At 48.1% G+C, this 17,583-nt stretch overlaps 1 protein-coding gene across 4 annotated transcripts in view; it reads right to left on the minus strand.

Annotated features, from left to right (window-relative positions):
• Positions 1 to 15,840, minus strand: part of FBXL18 (F-box and leucine rich repeat protein 18) — a 44,413-nt gene extending 28,573 nt beyond the window's left edge. For 3 of the 4 annotated variants that reach the window (XR_015699041.1, XR_015699040.1, XM_087733476.1), the window contains exons 1-4: positions 15,320 to 15,832; positions 13,874 to 14,074; positions 11,437 to 12,977; positions 8,362 to 8,580 (exon numbers count right to left, since the gene is read on the minus strand). Coding sequence is in view for 2 of the 4 variants with exons in the window: in XM_087733476.1 (XP_087589602.1) it covers positions 8,362 to 8,580; positions 11,437 to 12,977; positions 13,874 to 14,074; positions 15,320 to 15,610 (2,252 nt within the window). In the remaining 2 variants the exon portion in view is untranslated. Of the gene's footprint in view, positions 1 to 8,361; positions 8,581 to 11,436; positions 12,978 to 13,873; positions 14,075 to 15,319 lie in introns of all 4 variants that reach the window. The other variant, XM_087733477.1, reaches the window with a different exon arrangement.
• Positions 15,841 to 17,583: the final 1,743 nt, after the last annotated feature.

The raw sequence follows: 17,583 nt of genomic DNA on the forward strand, positions 1-17,583 counted from the left end.
GACTGGACACAGTAAGGTTATTTTCAAGTGAACAGCTTGGTAAATAGCCTAACACTACAGTCTCAATTACTTCCAACCAGCGTGGCAGGATCCAATATGTAGGTCAGGGACAAAGTCAAAAAGAAAGAGAAAAAGTCTAAAAAAAAAAAAAAAAAAAAAGGCTGCACTTTGATCAGATTTCCTCGATTTTAGCAAGACAAAAGAGTCACTCCCTGGAATGCAGTTATTTCCTGGCAAACACTCTCAGTGTGTGTTTTCAGGCATACCTCTCCAGAGAGGCCGGTGAGCCCCCAGGACTCCATGCGCTGATAGAGCTAAAGAGCAGCCCAAAGCCACAGGAGAATCTCACCAGCGAGCCTGTAACGATGGATTATGCCCCCCTGCAATTCCCTGCACCATAGACCCCAGAAGACGACAGCTCCACTGCATTAGGTGCTGCTCAAACTTACCCTCTCTTACTTGTAAGGAAAGGATAAGGCAGTATTCAGGACTGAAGAATGTATTTCCCCTTGAGATTTCCAGAGAAACCTAAGAAAAGCCCTACGCCAAATTCAGACATTTCAGCACATCCCACTTCACAAAAGCTGGCAAGCAGGAATAAGGGCACGCAAGGTGGTGTAATTAAGCACTGGCAACAACAGCAGCACACACTAGATAAAATGAGGAAATACGGTGTATCAGGAGCGGATCAAGGCCAGATTTTTTAACTCAACAAACTGATGAGCTTATGGGAAAAGAGGCTCTAGAGAAGAAAAGTAAGGAAGGAAACCAGGAGAAGCTTGATTTGGGGGAACACAGCACAGCGGGGACCGGTTTGCATGACTCTCACAAATGCAAACCAATCTCTGCTGCAGTCGCACACCTTCTCCCCCTTCTGTTTTGAATTCCCCACAGGCTGTTGAGCTGCTTCTGGAGAGGCACAAGTTTCCCAAGAGAAGAGAATTGAGACCAACTCATTTTTTTGCCCTCTATCACAGCTCTTTCACCTACATGCACAAAAACCCTGTTAATCCTCCGCCAGGCACAGCGTAAGTCTGTTTTCACTGGAAGACGCTCACATCTGAAAGTTCAAATGTGGCATCTGTCTTGAAAGCTTCAGCCAGCATACCTGAGCCAGGCTGGAAACTCCCATCCCTGAAGCATGGCAGGGTGGAATGGAGGAAGTGCCAGGACAAGCTGGAGCAGCTGACAAGTGGCATGACCCAACATACATACACACACTTTTCTCATCTTTTCAGGGAAGGCCAGACATACACTCAAAGTTTGTTCCACTGGCCGTGCCCTGAACTCAGTACCAGGAAACTGCAAAAGCTCTCCTTGCTTACAGTGACTGCCAACAGCGTAAACTGAAGCTTCTCCAGAGCATCTTCCAGCCACGTCAAAAAAAAGCTGTGGGTGGGATTCCCCCAGGCCCCTTCCTCCGTGAGCAGGCAGGATCCTTGCCCCCCACTCATCCCCCAGAAGCCTCTCAAGAGGGGTCCAAAGCCTCCATGCACTGACTCTAAAGCAGACCCGTTCGTTAGTGCCATTCTCACTTCCAACCCTGCCAGAGTACCAGTGCTGAGCAGACTTCATTTTCTAACCTCAGAAATGGACTTCAAAAGTTCCCGAGGAAAGCTGTTGTGATTCCTCAGGTTGCTCTTAACTCCACACAATGAGATCTTTTCTCCATAAAATGTTTTCCTTTCAGGGTGTCTTCCATCCCCTCATGTCTACACAGACAAACTGGCATTCTCCCAAGGCCTGCAATTTCCCCTCACCTGAAGTCCCATCACCACAGCCTCCAACCTGAGAGATGAAGGGGCGTAGATGGCACCCTGGAAGTCACTCGCACACAACACTGCCAACTCTCCCATTATCTTCAATGCAGCATCCTCTGCCACTGCACCGTGTCATGGGGAAGGAGCAATACACGTCAGACTCATCCCCAGTAGAGGCAAATTACATCTCTCTAACGTGGTTTCTCTCTGTAAGCCATGACTGGCACTCCGCTACTTCTCCTGTGAACTGAGGTTTATATCAAACATGCTCACAGATTGAGATTCTTACATTGTTTTGCCAGCTGAACTCTGCATCAGTCAAATGTGACCAGATAACTAGAGGGGGAGGGAATAAGAACCCAAAGAGCGATGCCAGAGCGCCCAGGACACGTCCTAGGGGAGTGCTCTGCCAGAGCAAGCTGAAAGTTATTTCCTAATCTCTTCCACAAATTAAAAAGCTACTGCAATAACTGCTCAATTAGATTTATTTTACTATGGAAATGCTTTAAAGCTGCAGTTAATGCTTCCGTTCAGCCTTTTACACCCTCATGAAGAGAAAGCATGACAATACTATTCCAACATTATTTCTCAGCCAAGAGAGAGAGGAGGACACTCCTTGAAACCTATTTCATGCACAAACCAATCTACCCTCCAAGGAAGGTTTCAGGACTGAATTCCCTTCAAAACACATGACCTAGCCGTTAGAACAAGCCATTTGGGTCAACCACAGGAATGCATTTAAGAAAAGGGTACGTTAGTACCCCCAAAAGAAGATACATTAATATGCCAAATTGGGGGTGGTCCCAGAAGCCGTGCTGGCTTGTAACTATTTGAACCCACCCATAAACAACATCCTTGGTAGAAGCAAAGGTGTCTGGGCCACACCTCAAGCAGAGTCAACCTTCGCCAAGCCCGCCAACGAATTCTCGGGTAACGCAAGCTGACAAAGATGCAGTTTATTATTCAGTCTGTGACAGAATGATTCAGGGGTTTCTAAGAGCAGGAAATGAAACAGACAATGAAAGCTGGAACAGGATGCTAATGATTCACTACACCAGCCTAGCGATACATTAAGTCTTCTGCAATCAGACGCAGGGCCTGAGCCCACAACATGCTTAGGCTAGCGGAGTGGGATTGGCAGCTACTGTGCTGGCTCTGGGACCCAGGAAAGCCAGCAGTGTACTGAGAGGGACTTTTTCAAGGTCAGAAAGAATAGAGGGTGGTGAAGGGACGCAAAAACAGCTTGAAAATCTCAAATAAGCCCTGGGTGGTAATACCAGCTTTTTGCAGTGTCAATACAATTGCACTGGTCAGGTGGGCAGTGCAGGAGGGATGCTGGAGGACTCTGCAGAATTCAAAGATGATCCTGCACTCATTTACTGCCCTAACAGCCCTCTCCCACCCAATCTAACAGTAAAAAGGATTACCCAAAAGGGCTTTTCTGAGGCCGAGCCCACAATGAGAAGCCAGGCAAGAGGAATACTGCAGGGATATCCAGGGCAACAGCAGCAAGGGAGGGGGGAATGCTCAGCTCTGAGGTGAGCAAAAATTCATTTGTGATAGTTCAGTCCTGTGCCAAATGCCAGGAGAGGGACTGGCTCACTCAGCACTTTCCAAATACTCAGTTTCATCCCCATGTTCCCACCTGGAAGCCCTATTTCTGCAACTGAATCCCAGGAGGGTGCTTCATCCCTTCAGCGAGCATCATGGCTCTCACAGCCACACAGGGCCACTGGAATCAGCAGTTTGAGAAAAGGTAAGATTCAGCCAAGAGTTTCATGTTAAAAAGGGACAATAACAAGCAGGGGGAAAATTGGGTAATGCTACAGAAGCTTGAATAGTAAGATCTAATTCAGACTGAAATAGCTATTCCTGGAAAGTGGCAGGAGTCCTATCGTGAAAGTCACTTCAAACCAAGCGGTGCTCATACCTGACGCAGGCAGAAGGAAGGTTAAGTTAGTGTTTCTCTTTCTCTGGGTCGTGGATCCCCAGAACAGGCAGACTGTCCTAAAACAGTAAAATTCTCCGTGCTTGCTAGCACTGGTTAACCCTCAGAGTCACCTGAGTCAGTCGCTTTGCAAAGCCGTTTGCTGGATACAGGTAGCCAGCATGGCTAGGGGAACAGGGGCCAAGAGCTTGAGCTAGGACTGCCAGCCCCCCACTCCCCACCCCGCAGCTCTTGGAGGATGCTACACCAGGACCCCAGCCGGCCCCAGCCCTCTGCACTTTCTCCCAACAGCTATCAGACCCCAGGAGATGACAACAGTGCTTTTGGGAGGCGTGAGCAGCTGAGCCCAGCTACCCACCCACCTCCCCAAAACACACTTCAGCTGCACCACAATCTTTCGCTTCCTAACCACGCTCTCTACCATGGCTTATCTTGGATTGTGTTTCTATAAATCACAACCCACCTCTATGCTGTGACACTTTCCCCCTATGTATGAAGAATCCCTAATGACATCGCACTCAGAGATTTTTTGTTATACTTTGGTGGTTTTTTTTACTGTTGCTTTCTTGATCTTCTCCAAGGTGTTTTTTCAAGGACTTTTCACAGGCTTGTATTGTCTGGTGATGCAGAGTCCTTGAAATCATTACAATGATAGGAGCTATCTAAACACTTAAGCTAAAACCGACAAAATTCTGAAGGAACACACTGCAAAATAAAATCTGTCCTTGAGGCCATGGGGATATTTGCCAAACCATTTCCCATCCCCTCTTCCAGCCTGTTTTCTGCTGGTAAGCTTCACCAGAAAAGCGACTTCTCCTGCACATTTGTGAAGTGCCCACTAACCACGCCACGTAGCTGTGCAACCCTGAAGTCATCCAAATTCCTTGCCCGCAAGATTTCTGGGGCAGAGAAATACAGGCGTATAAATACGATTATTTAGTATGCAACGCATCAGTAAGCAGTGGGACACCTTCCATAGGTCACAGCTCCATCTACTGACTATTCACAAAATAACAGTGTGGAAACCCTCGGGGAAAGCTGTGCGAAGCCAGCCCCGTCCCCTCGGACCGGGCTTTGGACACAGGGCTCTTTGCAAGCAGTTAGAAAGAATCCCAGCGCAGCAACTCAGCCCAAAAGGGAGAAGCAAATCTCCCCTTTCTGCAAAGAAGCCTCTTCGTGCAGCAACAGGTCTGGGGTCACGCTTGAGCCTACAACTGTGGGTCCTTGAATTGTGGTATTTTAGTGTTTCTGGAATTACCACTGCAGTGGTTTTAACAGAAGAGTTATTTAAACAAAGACAACATGCGCTTGGAGCTAAGCACTTTGGCAAAGTTAGGGTCCAAGCATAAAAGGGAAAACGTTGAAAACGTTGTGTTCGTTAGATCCACTGCTATCTGAAGTGTGGCAGCAGCTGAGCACCATGTGACAGGAAAAAAAAAAAAAAAAAGGTCATTTTACAGTGAAACTGAGACTAGACCACCGTCATATGTGAAATCTGAGGAAGATCAGGGAAGTGGATATGGATCACTCAAGCCACATCTCCCACTCTAACCACTAGGCCCTTCTTATGTGCACAAAGTATCTCCCTGAACCATAAAGGAGATTACCCCTCCCATTCACACAGAAGGAAAAAGAATAAAGAAAAACACTGCAATGATTTATCTGCCCAGAGGGAAACAGTCTTCTCTAAAGCTCAGAGGAGACCTTGCCCTTGCAAGCCTCTTGTTTGCTGATGAGGGCTCCAGATGAGTGCTGTTCGGCTTACTGTGTTTCATTGCAAAACAGGCAGAACTGAATCAGAGGCTTTTAATGACTTAAATACGTAAACTACTTTGTCCCAAATAGCAGCAAACTTCAACCAGAAAACTGCCCACAAGAAAGCTGGACACCACAGGGCCTGGTTTAGAGAGACAGACACGAGAACAACGCTCTTTTCAGGCCAATAGAACAGAAATACATAATACTAACCTTATTTTACGGTCAAAGGGAGGAGTTTGAGAATCAGTTCAGGCTTTAAGCCATCGGTGTGATGCAGGAGATTTAATACCCAAGCACCCATCACCACACCCTGTATATACACCATCTTCCAGTACAACTCCACAGCTGACACCAGTCTGTTCTCCCCAAATCGGTCCCAGCCTCTTTGATCCAAACCCTCCTGTGCATCCATGTCTGAAAAAGGATTGCACTGCAGTAGATTGCATCTGCAAGCCCTCCCAGCTCTACCACCTGCAGCAAACTACTGATGCATGCCCAGCCCTAGGCCTTTCCAGTTCCCACTCGCATTTCTTCTCTTTTTAGAGGCACTGGGAGAATGGGAGTCACTTTGGCCCCATCTCTCTGTTCAAAAACAGAATCACTTGGCTGCTCTCAGCCTAAACAAGACCATCTCCATAGCCCTAAAACAGGAACTCTAACCCTTAATGGGACCTGAGGAATATGGATCAATTCCCTCAGCTCAAGAAAGGGAGCAAACAAAGAAAGGCTCACAGCCTTGCCTTCCCTGCTCTTGCCTCCTCCTTCCCACCCACTCTCCATGGTTTCCCCACACACACAGCATCTGCACACATAAAAAAAAAAAAAAAAAAGAGATAAATCACCTTATTTCATTCTGGCACAAGGATATGTAACTTCAAACTTGCTGCCCAATGGGCTCTTCCAATTTAAAACTTGGATTAAAGAGCGACTAGCAGCACGTTTTTAGAGGAAGCCATGCTGTGTGAATTAGGGCTTTATCCGCCGGTTTAAGCAATGAACTAGCTCACACACGGATTTTACTGCACATCTCTTTGCCCTTGGAGTAGCAGACAAAATGCAGTCAAGAGAAAGTCAATTCCTGACCCCATCTGAAGGCACATTTGTGCAAGGATGAGAATGGGATCACTGGAAAAGTCACGTGGTTAAAGACTCACTGATGGCTCGTGGAAGACTCCAGGCTTTGCTTACACATCATTTTCTGTATTTTGTTCCTTCCATTTTATTACCAGAGACAGTTGCATGAGAACGGGATCTTTGTTGCTTAGGAGAGCATCTGCTCCCACTGCTTATCCTCCTCCTGAAGTCATAATCTTATGTGACATCAAAATCATTTCCAGAGCCACCAATTACAATGTCATAGAGGATTATGACTTCAGGTGTAAAATTTGCAGTGGAAGCAGATGCTCTCTTCAGAAAAAAAACCAACTTCAAAAAATCCTGTTTTCATACAAACGTCTCTATTAATAAAATACAAAAGAAGAAAAATAGTATGACAGCCAGAACTGTTGCTAAATATAAAAATAGTTTTTAACATTTCCATGAGGCATCAGCTGCTCTTTGGAAAGTTCCCAGGGTTTAAATTATTGAGAGGTACAGAATGTAGTGAGAATCCATCCACGACAGAAAAAAGAGGGAGAAAAGACTGCAGAACAGCATATTTCTGCTCAGTAAGTGGACATTAAAATTTTGGCCGGTGCTGCAATGGCATCTCAGAGGGGAGGGCAAAACTAGAAAGGGGAACTGTGGATTCTTGATTCTTTCTAAGGATCCCCAAAGCACAACTGAAATCCACCAAGAAATGTTTTTACAGATATGAATCCCCGTGAAAAACAAACTCAAAGAATCCTTGTCACATCGCAAGGAATTTACTTAGATATTTCCAACAATCACTATCCCAGAAGGACACAGAGCCTTTTAGAGGCTGTAACAAACAATCTCGTGTGCAGTTTGGTAGGTAGCTAATATAGTCATAGGCTCTTCTGGATTTGATCCGCGGAAACAAGCCAAGTGTAATAAGTCAGTTTGAAGGTAGAGAAAGGCTGGGGGGGAGGAGCACCCTTTAGGATGCAGTAATAATGCCGTGTGATTTGAAATTTTTATTAGAGCTTAACAGGGCAAAGCAACAGTAGGTGACAAAGAAAACAGACTGAAGGCGGAGAAAAAGCCATATAGGAAAAAAAATAATAATGGAAAGTCTGTTGCATGGGAAATATTTTGTAAGATGACTGCCACTATTAGAAGATTTCAAGCCAAGCGTAATTAAAAGCTCTCTTTTCAAATGCAGTTCACGGCTCACACACAAACGTTTCCCACCACGTGAGCCTCAGAACACTGCAAGGGGCCAAGCAAAACGCATTTAAGAACTGCCAAACGTGCAAAGGCAGTTTGTACCAATTCTCCCCCACGCACACCCCCTGAAGAAAAACCCTTCACAGCAACCCTTTAAAAGCTTTGAATTGCGCTGCCAGGGGATTATCAGTAAGTGACATTTACAAGTGATTAGAGGACGAAGAATTATCTTAGTCACTTGTGGGAAAGGAGGAAAGCTTCAAGGTCAAATCTCTCAGTACTTAAAATGTCGGCAGATGTTTTGTTTACACGAAAAGTGTCATTTGATTTATGATGAAGATTTACATCCAGAACTTAAACTCAGCCAATGGAATTGCAGAGAACATGGGTGGGAATGGAATCAAAAATTCATATAATACCTTCAAATATTTCACTGATTCACTCTTATTAAAATAAGAGGCTAGTTCATGTGCCAAGCGGTTACACAGTACCTATTAGCTTCTTGGAACAAGTGCTCCAAGCCATATAAACCTTGGCAGGCAAGGAAATGGAGATAAATCTTCAACAGCTCCAGAAATCCCACATCAAGCCCTTTTCCGCACTCACCTCCGGACAATAGATTGCTGGAGATTTTTGCAAACGGTAAGAGATTCTCCCATAAACATGTGGCACATGATGACCTCAAGGCAGTTGGCCATGAATGACATCACTGCGTCAGACTGCAGAGTCCCACTCCGGGAGACGATGCAAAGCCGCTGGAGAGAGGAGCAATGACTCAGTGCCTGGAAGAACTGGGCACCCGCACAGAAGTATGGCTGTTCCAGTCTGCAAGAATAAACAAAACCAAGTCAATGGGCAATTCATGCTTGGGCCACTTTCAGACAAGAGGGAAGACAGCACATTCATGGGGGGCTGGCAAATGCGAGCAGCCAGTGTCCACCACCGCCTGTTTCACTTACATATGCGATAACCTTCTACCTGCTTGTGCCAGCAGTATGGCCTAACAAACCCGACATTGCAAGCTCAGATCTCTTGCTTGCTAGCTACTCTTGAACGGTGTGTGCTAAAGGACAAGGACACAAATAGGCAGAAAGGCCCTAAACTGCAGAATTCCAGCACCCACAGGGAGTAACCCTGGTTTTACAAGTTTTCCACAAAGCACGTTGGGTAAGATGGGCCTTAGATCTGACCAGCAGATCCATTCTGGTCTTATGAGAAGCACAGCCTGGCTTTTGCTACCTGACATCCAGCGAGCAGTTGATGTGGATTTAGGGACTCACTGTTCCAGTGCACCAAACACTGATCAAACTGGTCATCTTCAGTTTACCGCCTAGAGAAGCAGGCATGAAAAATTCACAATGCATACACAGTGATGCAGAACTTGGGCCTCTGAGCCAAGAGTGACCACAACCAGCCCTCCCCAGTCAGAGGATGGCAAAGGATCAAAGCTACTGCTCTCCCACAGGAAGAACCACCATCATCAATTCAACCTTTATCTTAAACACTTGGCCCAGAGAAGAGAGACAGGATCCTCTATCATGGCTATCCACAATCTTACATTACAGCCCAGAGCAGGACAACAAAATGACATGGTAAAGCCATACCTGACCAACAAGGGGTCCATGTTTTAACTAGCAGCATAACGGGATGACTCCCTCACAGAAACCAGCCTGCAGGAAACAGAACCTGCTGGGGGCCGGTGTCACCAGCAGAGTACGTCTGCTGAGCGCAGATTTACTACAGGGCCTCAGAGCACTTGAGAATCCCAGTCATTGGGTCAGCAAGGCCAAGAGCACCAAGAAGGTTAATCCATTAGGTGGTAACAAGCTGTCGGTCCCAACCTGATCTGGATAATCTCTGTGTAGGCTTTTGTAGTACGCGGGGGTATCTCAGCAACTTAATCCTGTTAATTGATAAATTCTGTTTTAGAGTCTCAGCCTGCAACTGCTGGTCAGGTAGCATTGCCTGAAGAGATCCTAACGGCTCACGAGCGCTTTGGGTAATAGCTTAATATTAAGGAAATGGGAAGCCTCTCAAATTTTTCAACAGCGTTATTGGTCCATTATAATTTTAGGACAAAAAGCACAGAAGCCCCTGCAACCTCCTCACAGCAGGTTTCTAGGTTAATCTCTGTGACACGACAGCCATAGTTGCAATACTGCCTTTCCCTCGCTAGATGACAATGTTGCTTTGGAATATCCCCTTAAACTAGCTTCTCCGCCTGTAAAATGGGGAGGGGAAAAAGGGTAGAAGCAGCAGAGAATGAGTCAAATGAAAAGGAAACTACATTATCAGGAGGAAGTGCTAAACGTTAAAATCCTCTTAAACCTATATAAAACCTTAGACTTTACCCAACAAAGAACAATGACAGCTTACATCGAAACGCCTGGCTGTTACAAGGAGACACCCTTGTTGGTCCTTTATTCAAGGCTCTACGCTGCCTCTCATCTTTATCGCTCTTGGCCTCCATTTCAAAGTCTCTGGAAACTACAAGGCCTAGACCAAGCAAAGCAACACTGCACACCCAAACCTCCTTCCCCAGATCTTAGTTCTTCCATGGCTCTTTACTCTCCTGAAGGTTAAATATACATTCACATGACCCAAACCGTTAAGCAACTGAATTTCCAACAGCTGCCATCCCTTGGATGAGAGAGCAACACACTCCTTGCCTGTTATAAATGGGAAGTGGTGGAAAATTAAAACCCTCCTGAGGTGTTTTAGCCACCCTGGATCCCTTCGCTATTGCAATGGATCAGGAACATGTACACAAACACCAGTTTCAGCTGATGAGCAGTAATTTTGGTCACACTATCTTTGCAATCACAGGAGCGACCTTGCTGGTACTACTGTTAGGCATTTTAGACCCATTTTGTGAACACAGAATGACAACAGGACTGACACATCTAGCAGTTTCACCAACAGAAGCTGATTTAGGGAAAAAAGAAGAAAAAAAGCCTCTTTCTAAAGTAGTAACATTTGTGTTCATATGGACTAGTGCAAGGAAACCATCACGGTTCGTGCCCTTTGCTTTCATATGCCCATGTTGGCTACTGTGAAGCTGCTTTATGCACCCTTTAGGATCAGATCCTTGGTAGGATCCTTTAAATCCTACCAGGAGAGGAACACCAACAGGACAAACTCTAAATCTGGAATGTTTTCAATATATTATCAAGAAAAGAAAATGAAATAAAAAAATAAAGAGGCAAGATTTTAATACAAACCAAAGGCAGAAAAATATCTCATTGGGAAACCTAAGGAGAACTCTACGTTATCTAGACATTTTAGGAGTCTCTTCCTTCCTGGAAATTTAGGAGATGTACATGTACACAAAGCCAAAAAGTCAGCAAAGGCATGTAGTATTTAACCTAGCCCTGACAGGCTGCTAGCTCCCAAATATGCAGCATCCACTCTTCCTTATCTAAAAGGAAGGCAGTTGCAGCACAGAGACTTTTTGCTCTTGAAACACTGGTTAAAGGGCATGTCCTGAGCCCTCAAGGACAGCATGCGATGCCTTCCCGTTCTCCACAACTCAGGAAGGAAAATACCCAGTTTTCAAGCCATTGCAGCTATTTTTGACCAGAACAGGAACACTCGCAGTTTTATCACTAGCCACAACAAACCACACGCTGCATTTCTGGAGATCCACAAACCCAATGGAGATGTTCAACGGCAGCCCCTCACCTGAGATCTCTCAAACACTTGCAGTGTTTCAGCATGTCCATGAGAGCAGACATATAGACCACTTTCCCCATCATGCCCAGGTTGGCCAACGAAAGAGTCCGCAAATGCTGGCACTGCAATCCAATGTTAATGAGCCCAGAGCCAGTGAGAATATTTGGCAGTTGTGCTAAGGTGAGGCTCTGCAAGTAAGTCAATTGGCCAATGGCAGCCACCTCTGAATCCCCCACGCTTTGTGCCCGGACACAAGGAGGCAACGAGTTCCGAATTGCTGGCTCATTGCGGGGCATAGCAGAGGAAAAGCTGGACCCAATTATTTCCAAGGTTTCCAAAAATCGGAGGCTTCCCATCAGAGCCCAGAATACTGAAGACTCTATCTTCTGATTTGCCTGGTCCGCTAAGTTCCTCGGATATGTCTGTATCCCAATCCGGACTTTCCTTCCAAAGGTTTGGGGCACCAAATTAGATGCCGTGGGAGGCTTTTCCACATTTGCAGCAACATCTGTGATGGAACAAACCGGTAGTGCTAATGAGAGCAGGTGCTTTAGCCTGGACAGAAGCTGACACAAGTGATTCCCTATGCTTTCTGAGCTGTGATGGTGAGCTGCAGAGAGGTTGAGGTGTCTCAGGTTGCAGCAAGCCACTACCAGGCTTTCCAGAATGCTACTGTCAATGTCATCTTCTGCTTTTCGAAACAAGGACTCTGGAGCCAGACAGTGAACGCAGCCACTGAGATTCAAACTAGTCAAGCTTTTAAGATCCTTCCCACCATTAATAACCCGCTGGATCAGGTGACCACCAGATAAGGTGCATCGGCTAAAGCTGAAGTAGAAAGGGTTGTTGAACTTCAAGTGTTGCAGGAGCCCAGAGCCATTAATCCAGGCTTTGGGCAATTGTAAAGCATCCAGGCGTACATTTCGAGCCATAGAGTCCAGGAGGTTTTTAGTGGCTCCCGTCTCCGCAAAGCTACCGGGGGCAGAAATAAGGAAGGCGTGAAGGTTCTCAGGTGTCCGATCGCTTAGCACTGCCAAGTACAGCCTCACCACCTCCTGATTAACATAGCCAGGAGCCAGCCTGGCATAGAAGACACGGAGGTTCTGGTAATGGGGCACATTGCTCTCACCTACCATTAGCTGCCCAGAGAGCATAAAACCTTCTCGCGAGCGATCGAGGATCTCAAAATAAAGCAGCAGTTTCTCAAGGCTAGTGCAGCACGGAACGACACCATATGATGGCGTGTAAAGGGTTTGCTTCAATTCCGAGACACGGCTAAGAGTGGCTTTACACTCACTGCTTAGCTGACTGGCATCGAAACCCGGATTTACATCTATCGCCAGGGAGCGCAGGTGCTGGAGCGTGGACAGCATCTTTGAGAGACGGAGCGAGGTGATGTGGCACCCAGACAAGTTCAGTTTTACCAGGTTCTTGCATCGTGTTACGTGATCAATAGTGGAGCTGGGCAGCCAATAGCACCCAGCCATGTTCAGCTGGTAAATCTCTTTTCCGATATCCCTCATCAGTTGCTTCACTTTGTCTTTGTTTACCTGTACTCAAACAAAACCAGATTCAATGAGATATATGGCAATGGTGTGTACTGACTCAGTTTCCCATCTGAAGATGGGGATAACAGCGGTTAGCACTTAGATTACGTGGCTCATCCAAAGGTCGCAAGACGCTAGCACAGCCTAAGAATTATTATACTGCTGGTAGCTGGCTTAGTTAGCCATGCTTTGGACTCTTAAGATTACAATTCCTTTAGCTTCTTAGTCTGTGCAGTTCTGCGTTACTGACTGTGAGGCAAAATCTGTTCAGCAACTGATAGTGGAATGGAGGACCATCTCCATTTTCTAACAGCAAAGCTATTTCAGCAGAACTAGCTATCTATGGAAACTCAAATTGAAAGGAGAATGTTCCCATTCTCCTTCATCCAGTTTCCTCTTTTGGAAATCAGTAAAAGAGGCTTCCCCTTGCCTGCACTTGGTGATACAGTTCTCATAAAACGTATCACCCTTCATTCCCAAGCTTTATTTTTGTTATAACACATATACAATTTCGGGCTTAGCTGACTGCATGCCTGACAGCAATGTGCACAAGATTTTTTTTGCACAACAACATGGAAAATGTATTTTGAGAAAGTGATAACTTTACACAACCACAGCTACAAACAGAAAGTCACGTTTACTGTCATTTTAGCTTCCAGAAACACAGAGAAGATAGTTTTCACTGACGGTATTTTATATAACTAAGGGAGCACAGAGCTGTTCTAACAAAGCATTCTGGAAAACAAATGCTTTTATAAAACAGTTTATTGTTTATTTGATTTCAGAGTTCAAGAGCAGTTCATTTATGGAGACACATAGGAAAGTTCTACTTCTTGGCATTTTTTCAGAAGTCAGATTTGTCTTCATAGCTAACAGAAGAAGCAAGCTACTCTCCCCACCTTATAGTCTTTCTGAAGTAAAACTGTATGGGTTAGACTCTTGTCAAGGCAAAGCGTTGCGAGTTTCCTGCAGGTTCTCCTGACGTTCAGGACAAGGTCTGTGCAAGGGACGTAGCTGAGGATGTGCAAAAGGATCTCATCTGAGAACTCCATCAAGTTGACGCCATTACTTTCCTCCTCGCTCTCCCCACTTACGATCTCCTGGGGGCAGGGGAGAGGGAGAAACAGACAAAAAAAAAAGCTACTAGCTCAGAAACTTCAGCAAAGCTTGTGAGAAAACAGATACCCCAAGTCTCATAAGGATTTATAAAGTGAGACAAAACAGAAACGCTTGAATCTCCAAGTACTTCCATCTGCATGAAGAAACCAAAAGCTTTCCCTTAGAAGGCAATATGGAGGTAGTGCAAAACTTCACACAAAGCCACAGTACCTTCACTCACTCTTTCGCTGTTGGCTACTTTAGAATGAGGGGAAAAAAGTTTACATTTATTCCACTTTTGCCACTTATTTTGCAATTGGAAAGTGACTATCTCTGATTCTTACTAAATATAATGCAGCACTCTCTTTCTACATCTTTCCTCTAAGTAAGTGCCATCCATTTCAATAACCTTAAGAGTTATATAAACATAGACATATCTATATATACACATACACACAAACAAAACTGCAGTCCAGCATCAGATCACCCATAGCTCTCTGCAACATGCTTACACCTTAACCATATGAAACCACACGATCGACAGCTGGGCTCCAAAGGGGACAGGAGAGCCCCTTTGCTCCTCCACCCCAAGCTGCCTGCCTTCAACACCGAGGTGGCCAGGGGCACCCCAGCAACCGCCCCCCAGGCCCACCGGGCCGCCTGACAAGGCGGCAAGGGGGTGCGCGCTGCCTGGTGCGGTGCAAGGACCGGACACGGCCCCCAGCCCACCCCACCGTGATGATGGAGGTTTCGGGGGGCGGCTGGGACTTTAGCACCATCTTTAATGAAGCTCAAATTGGCATTAACGCTGTGGCGTCCCCTAAAGGGAAGGGGGGAGCTGGTCCCACCTCACAGCCCCTCTAAACTCCCCCCCAGTCGCGCCCCAGAGGAGGGCAATTCCGGCGCCCGTGCCGAGCCCCGTTAGACGGCGGCAGGCCCGCCTCGGCAACCCGCTCCCCGGGGCCTCTCCCCGCCGCCGGGCAGCCCGGGCCGAGCCCCGCGGGGAGAGGGGCCGCCGGCACCTCCCGGCCCCGCCGCCGCCATCTGAACCCCCTCACCGCTCCCGAGGCCGGCTCCAGCCCCTCTCGCCTCGCCCCCATCCCTGAGAGGGGCCCAGCTCCCCCCAGCCCCAGCCCCAGCCCAGGGAGACGGCGGCTGAGGGCGAGCCCCGCTACAGCCCCGGTTAACGGCCCTCCGAGGGGCCGGAGCGGAGCGGGGAGCGGAGGGCGGGAAGTGCCCCAGCTCACCTCTCCACAGCGGAACATGGCAGTGGCCGCGCGGTCCCGCCGCCACCGCAGCCGCCTCCCCGGGGCACCGCTTAAACCGGCCGCGTCCCGGCCTGGCTCCTCGCCGGCCCGGCCGCCGCACGGTTCTTCCGGCGCTGCCATGACCCGGCTTCCGCGGCTCGCCACACCCCCGCCGCCCCCTCGGCCGCCCCGCGCCGCCATCTTGAGCGTGGCCCGGCGTGCGGCGGGAGGGAGGGAGGGGCGGGCGGTGTCAGCCGTTTCTCGGCGCCATCTTGAGAGCGGCGTCGCCATGATGGGAGTGGCGGGTCCATGTTGGGACGCCCGCCTCAGTTGTGCTGTCCCCTCACGTCTCTGTGGGCGCCCTCATCTTGAGGGCGGCAGCTCTCTGCCCCGAGCGGGTGCGGAGACGAAATCCGGCTTGTTCAGAGGGCCTGGCTCCCTCACCTCTGCCCCAAGGACGCCAGTGCTGAGGCATTGGAGACAGATGGATCCAGGCGAGCAGCCGCTCGGCCGCCTCTGCCCTCGGTGGCTCCCAGCTGTGGGCCCTCTGCCACCCCTGCGGCTGACTCACACCGGGCCCGCACCCCGCGAAGCCCTGAGTCAGCTCTGAAAACGTAAATCTGCCCTGCAAGGAGCTGCAGGGTGCAGCGGTGACTCAGCAGGCGAGCGGGGGGCCGAGGAGGCCCCGCCGGGTTGGCGGGACACCCCTGCTGCGCTGTAATGCGGCCCCCGGGGCGCTCGCTGGGTTAGCGCCCTGGTTTTCCAGGGAGGCATTGAAGCATTTGGGAGAATGATCCTCTCCTGATTCACGCTGTGGGCTGGAAGCAGCCGGGATGTGGAAGACAGGACACCCATGAGCACTGAACACATTGGTGCTAACAAGGGGGCTGTGGGTACCACCCCCTTTCTCTCAGGAAAAACCCTAAATATAAACCCATCGGCTTCAGGTTCACTCGTCATTTACGCAACAGTCATCAATCCGGGCTCTAACCAGGCTAAATACTCTAGCTTTGGCTGCAGGTGTGAGATATGGCCCTTTGCTTCGCTGATGCACAGAGGGCCGTGCAGAAGTCATCCAGGGCTGCTGTGAGCACAGCCATTGCACACAGAAACGTCCAAGGGGAGCAGCTGGCTCACCACTGTTACTGTTAGCTCCTCATCCCAAATCTCAAGTACAGACAGGACCGGAGCGCTGGAATTTCCAGTTACGTGTATGCTTCGGGAATTTTGTTCATAGAAAATGTGTTTTAAAGATGACCCACAAAGGAAGATGAATAGGTTGCTGCTTTCTTCCTGCTTGATTGTTGCCATTTAAGGCCATGAATTAGATTAGGGGTAGATTGGGGGTTTAGCTTAGAAATAGCAAGTGCCTCAAGTCTTGATTACCTGTTTTGCTTCTAGGCCTGTAAGAAGGCTCTGGAGTTGAAGAGGAAAACCCCTCTTAGCCCTTAGATGAGGGAGAGCCTCAGTAAAAGAATCTGTACCTGCTTGCTTTGTCATATGTTCCACTTAAAGAGACGGTAATGACAAATTAAATCCGGAGGCCCTTCAGTCAAGACCGACTTGTTTGACATCTGGGAAAAATACCAACCTACCATATTTGCAGTCATCAGGGAAAACAGAGACCAGGGTGGAGGAGACCTGCATTTCCAATGCAAATGGTAACAAATCACCAGCAGGGCCCACAAGCAGAGTGAAGCCCTGCTCAGAGCCAGATCGGCTGGAGCAGCCTGTGTTAGGCCTAGCCACGGGTTCCCTCCAGCCCTGGGGCGTACATGGACCAGACAGCAGTTGACAACCCTGAATAAGAGCTGGGAACAGAGATAGGTATAAGAACCTCCCAAGGAGAAACCAGGCTAGCAGCAGTTTGTAAGAGGTGCTGCACTTGGACTCATGATCCACCAAATAAATGAGCAATGTGGCAGTGTAGATAAGACATGGAGGTTGAATACAAGGCAGCAGCGGGACATCAGATGGGTAGTGAAAGAGGAAAGAAACGAACAGCTAAGCCGAACTCTGGCATTTCTCTTGATGGTCGCTGGGAGGTGGCCAGACGGTGAGAGGAGAAACCCTCCCTGCTGCGCCTTGCTTCAGGAACGCTCTTCTCGGTGTGGGCACTTGGGAGCCTTCCATGAAGATGGGTTCAGTTCAGGGCTGGGACATCTCAGGGCAGGCTTCGGTCATCTTATGACTAATACATAGTTTTCTTAGCCCAAAGCAGGCAGGCACATACCATGTTGTCCCAGTCCAGGAGGGCACACAAA

Source organism: Nipponia nippon, unplaced genomic scaffold, assembly GCF_047370975.1.
Source record: "Nipponia nippon isolate SJK-2023a ecotype South Korea unplaced genomic scaffold, ASM4737097v1 scaffold_5, whole genome shotgun sequence".
NCBI classification, from domain to species: domain Eukaryota; kingdom Metazoa; phylum Chordata; class Aves; order Pelecaniformes; family Threskiornithidae; genus Nipponia; species Nipponia nippon.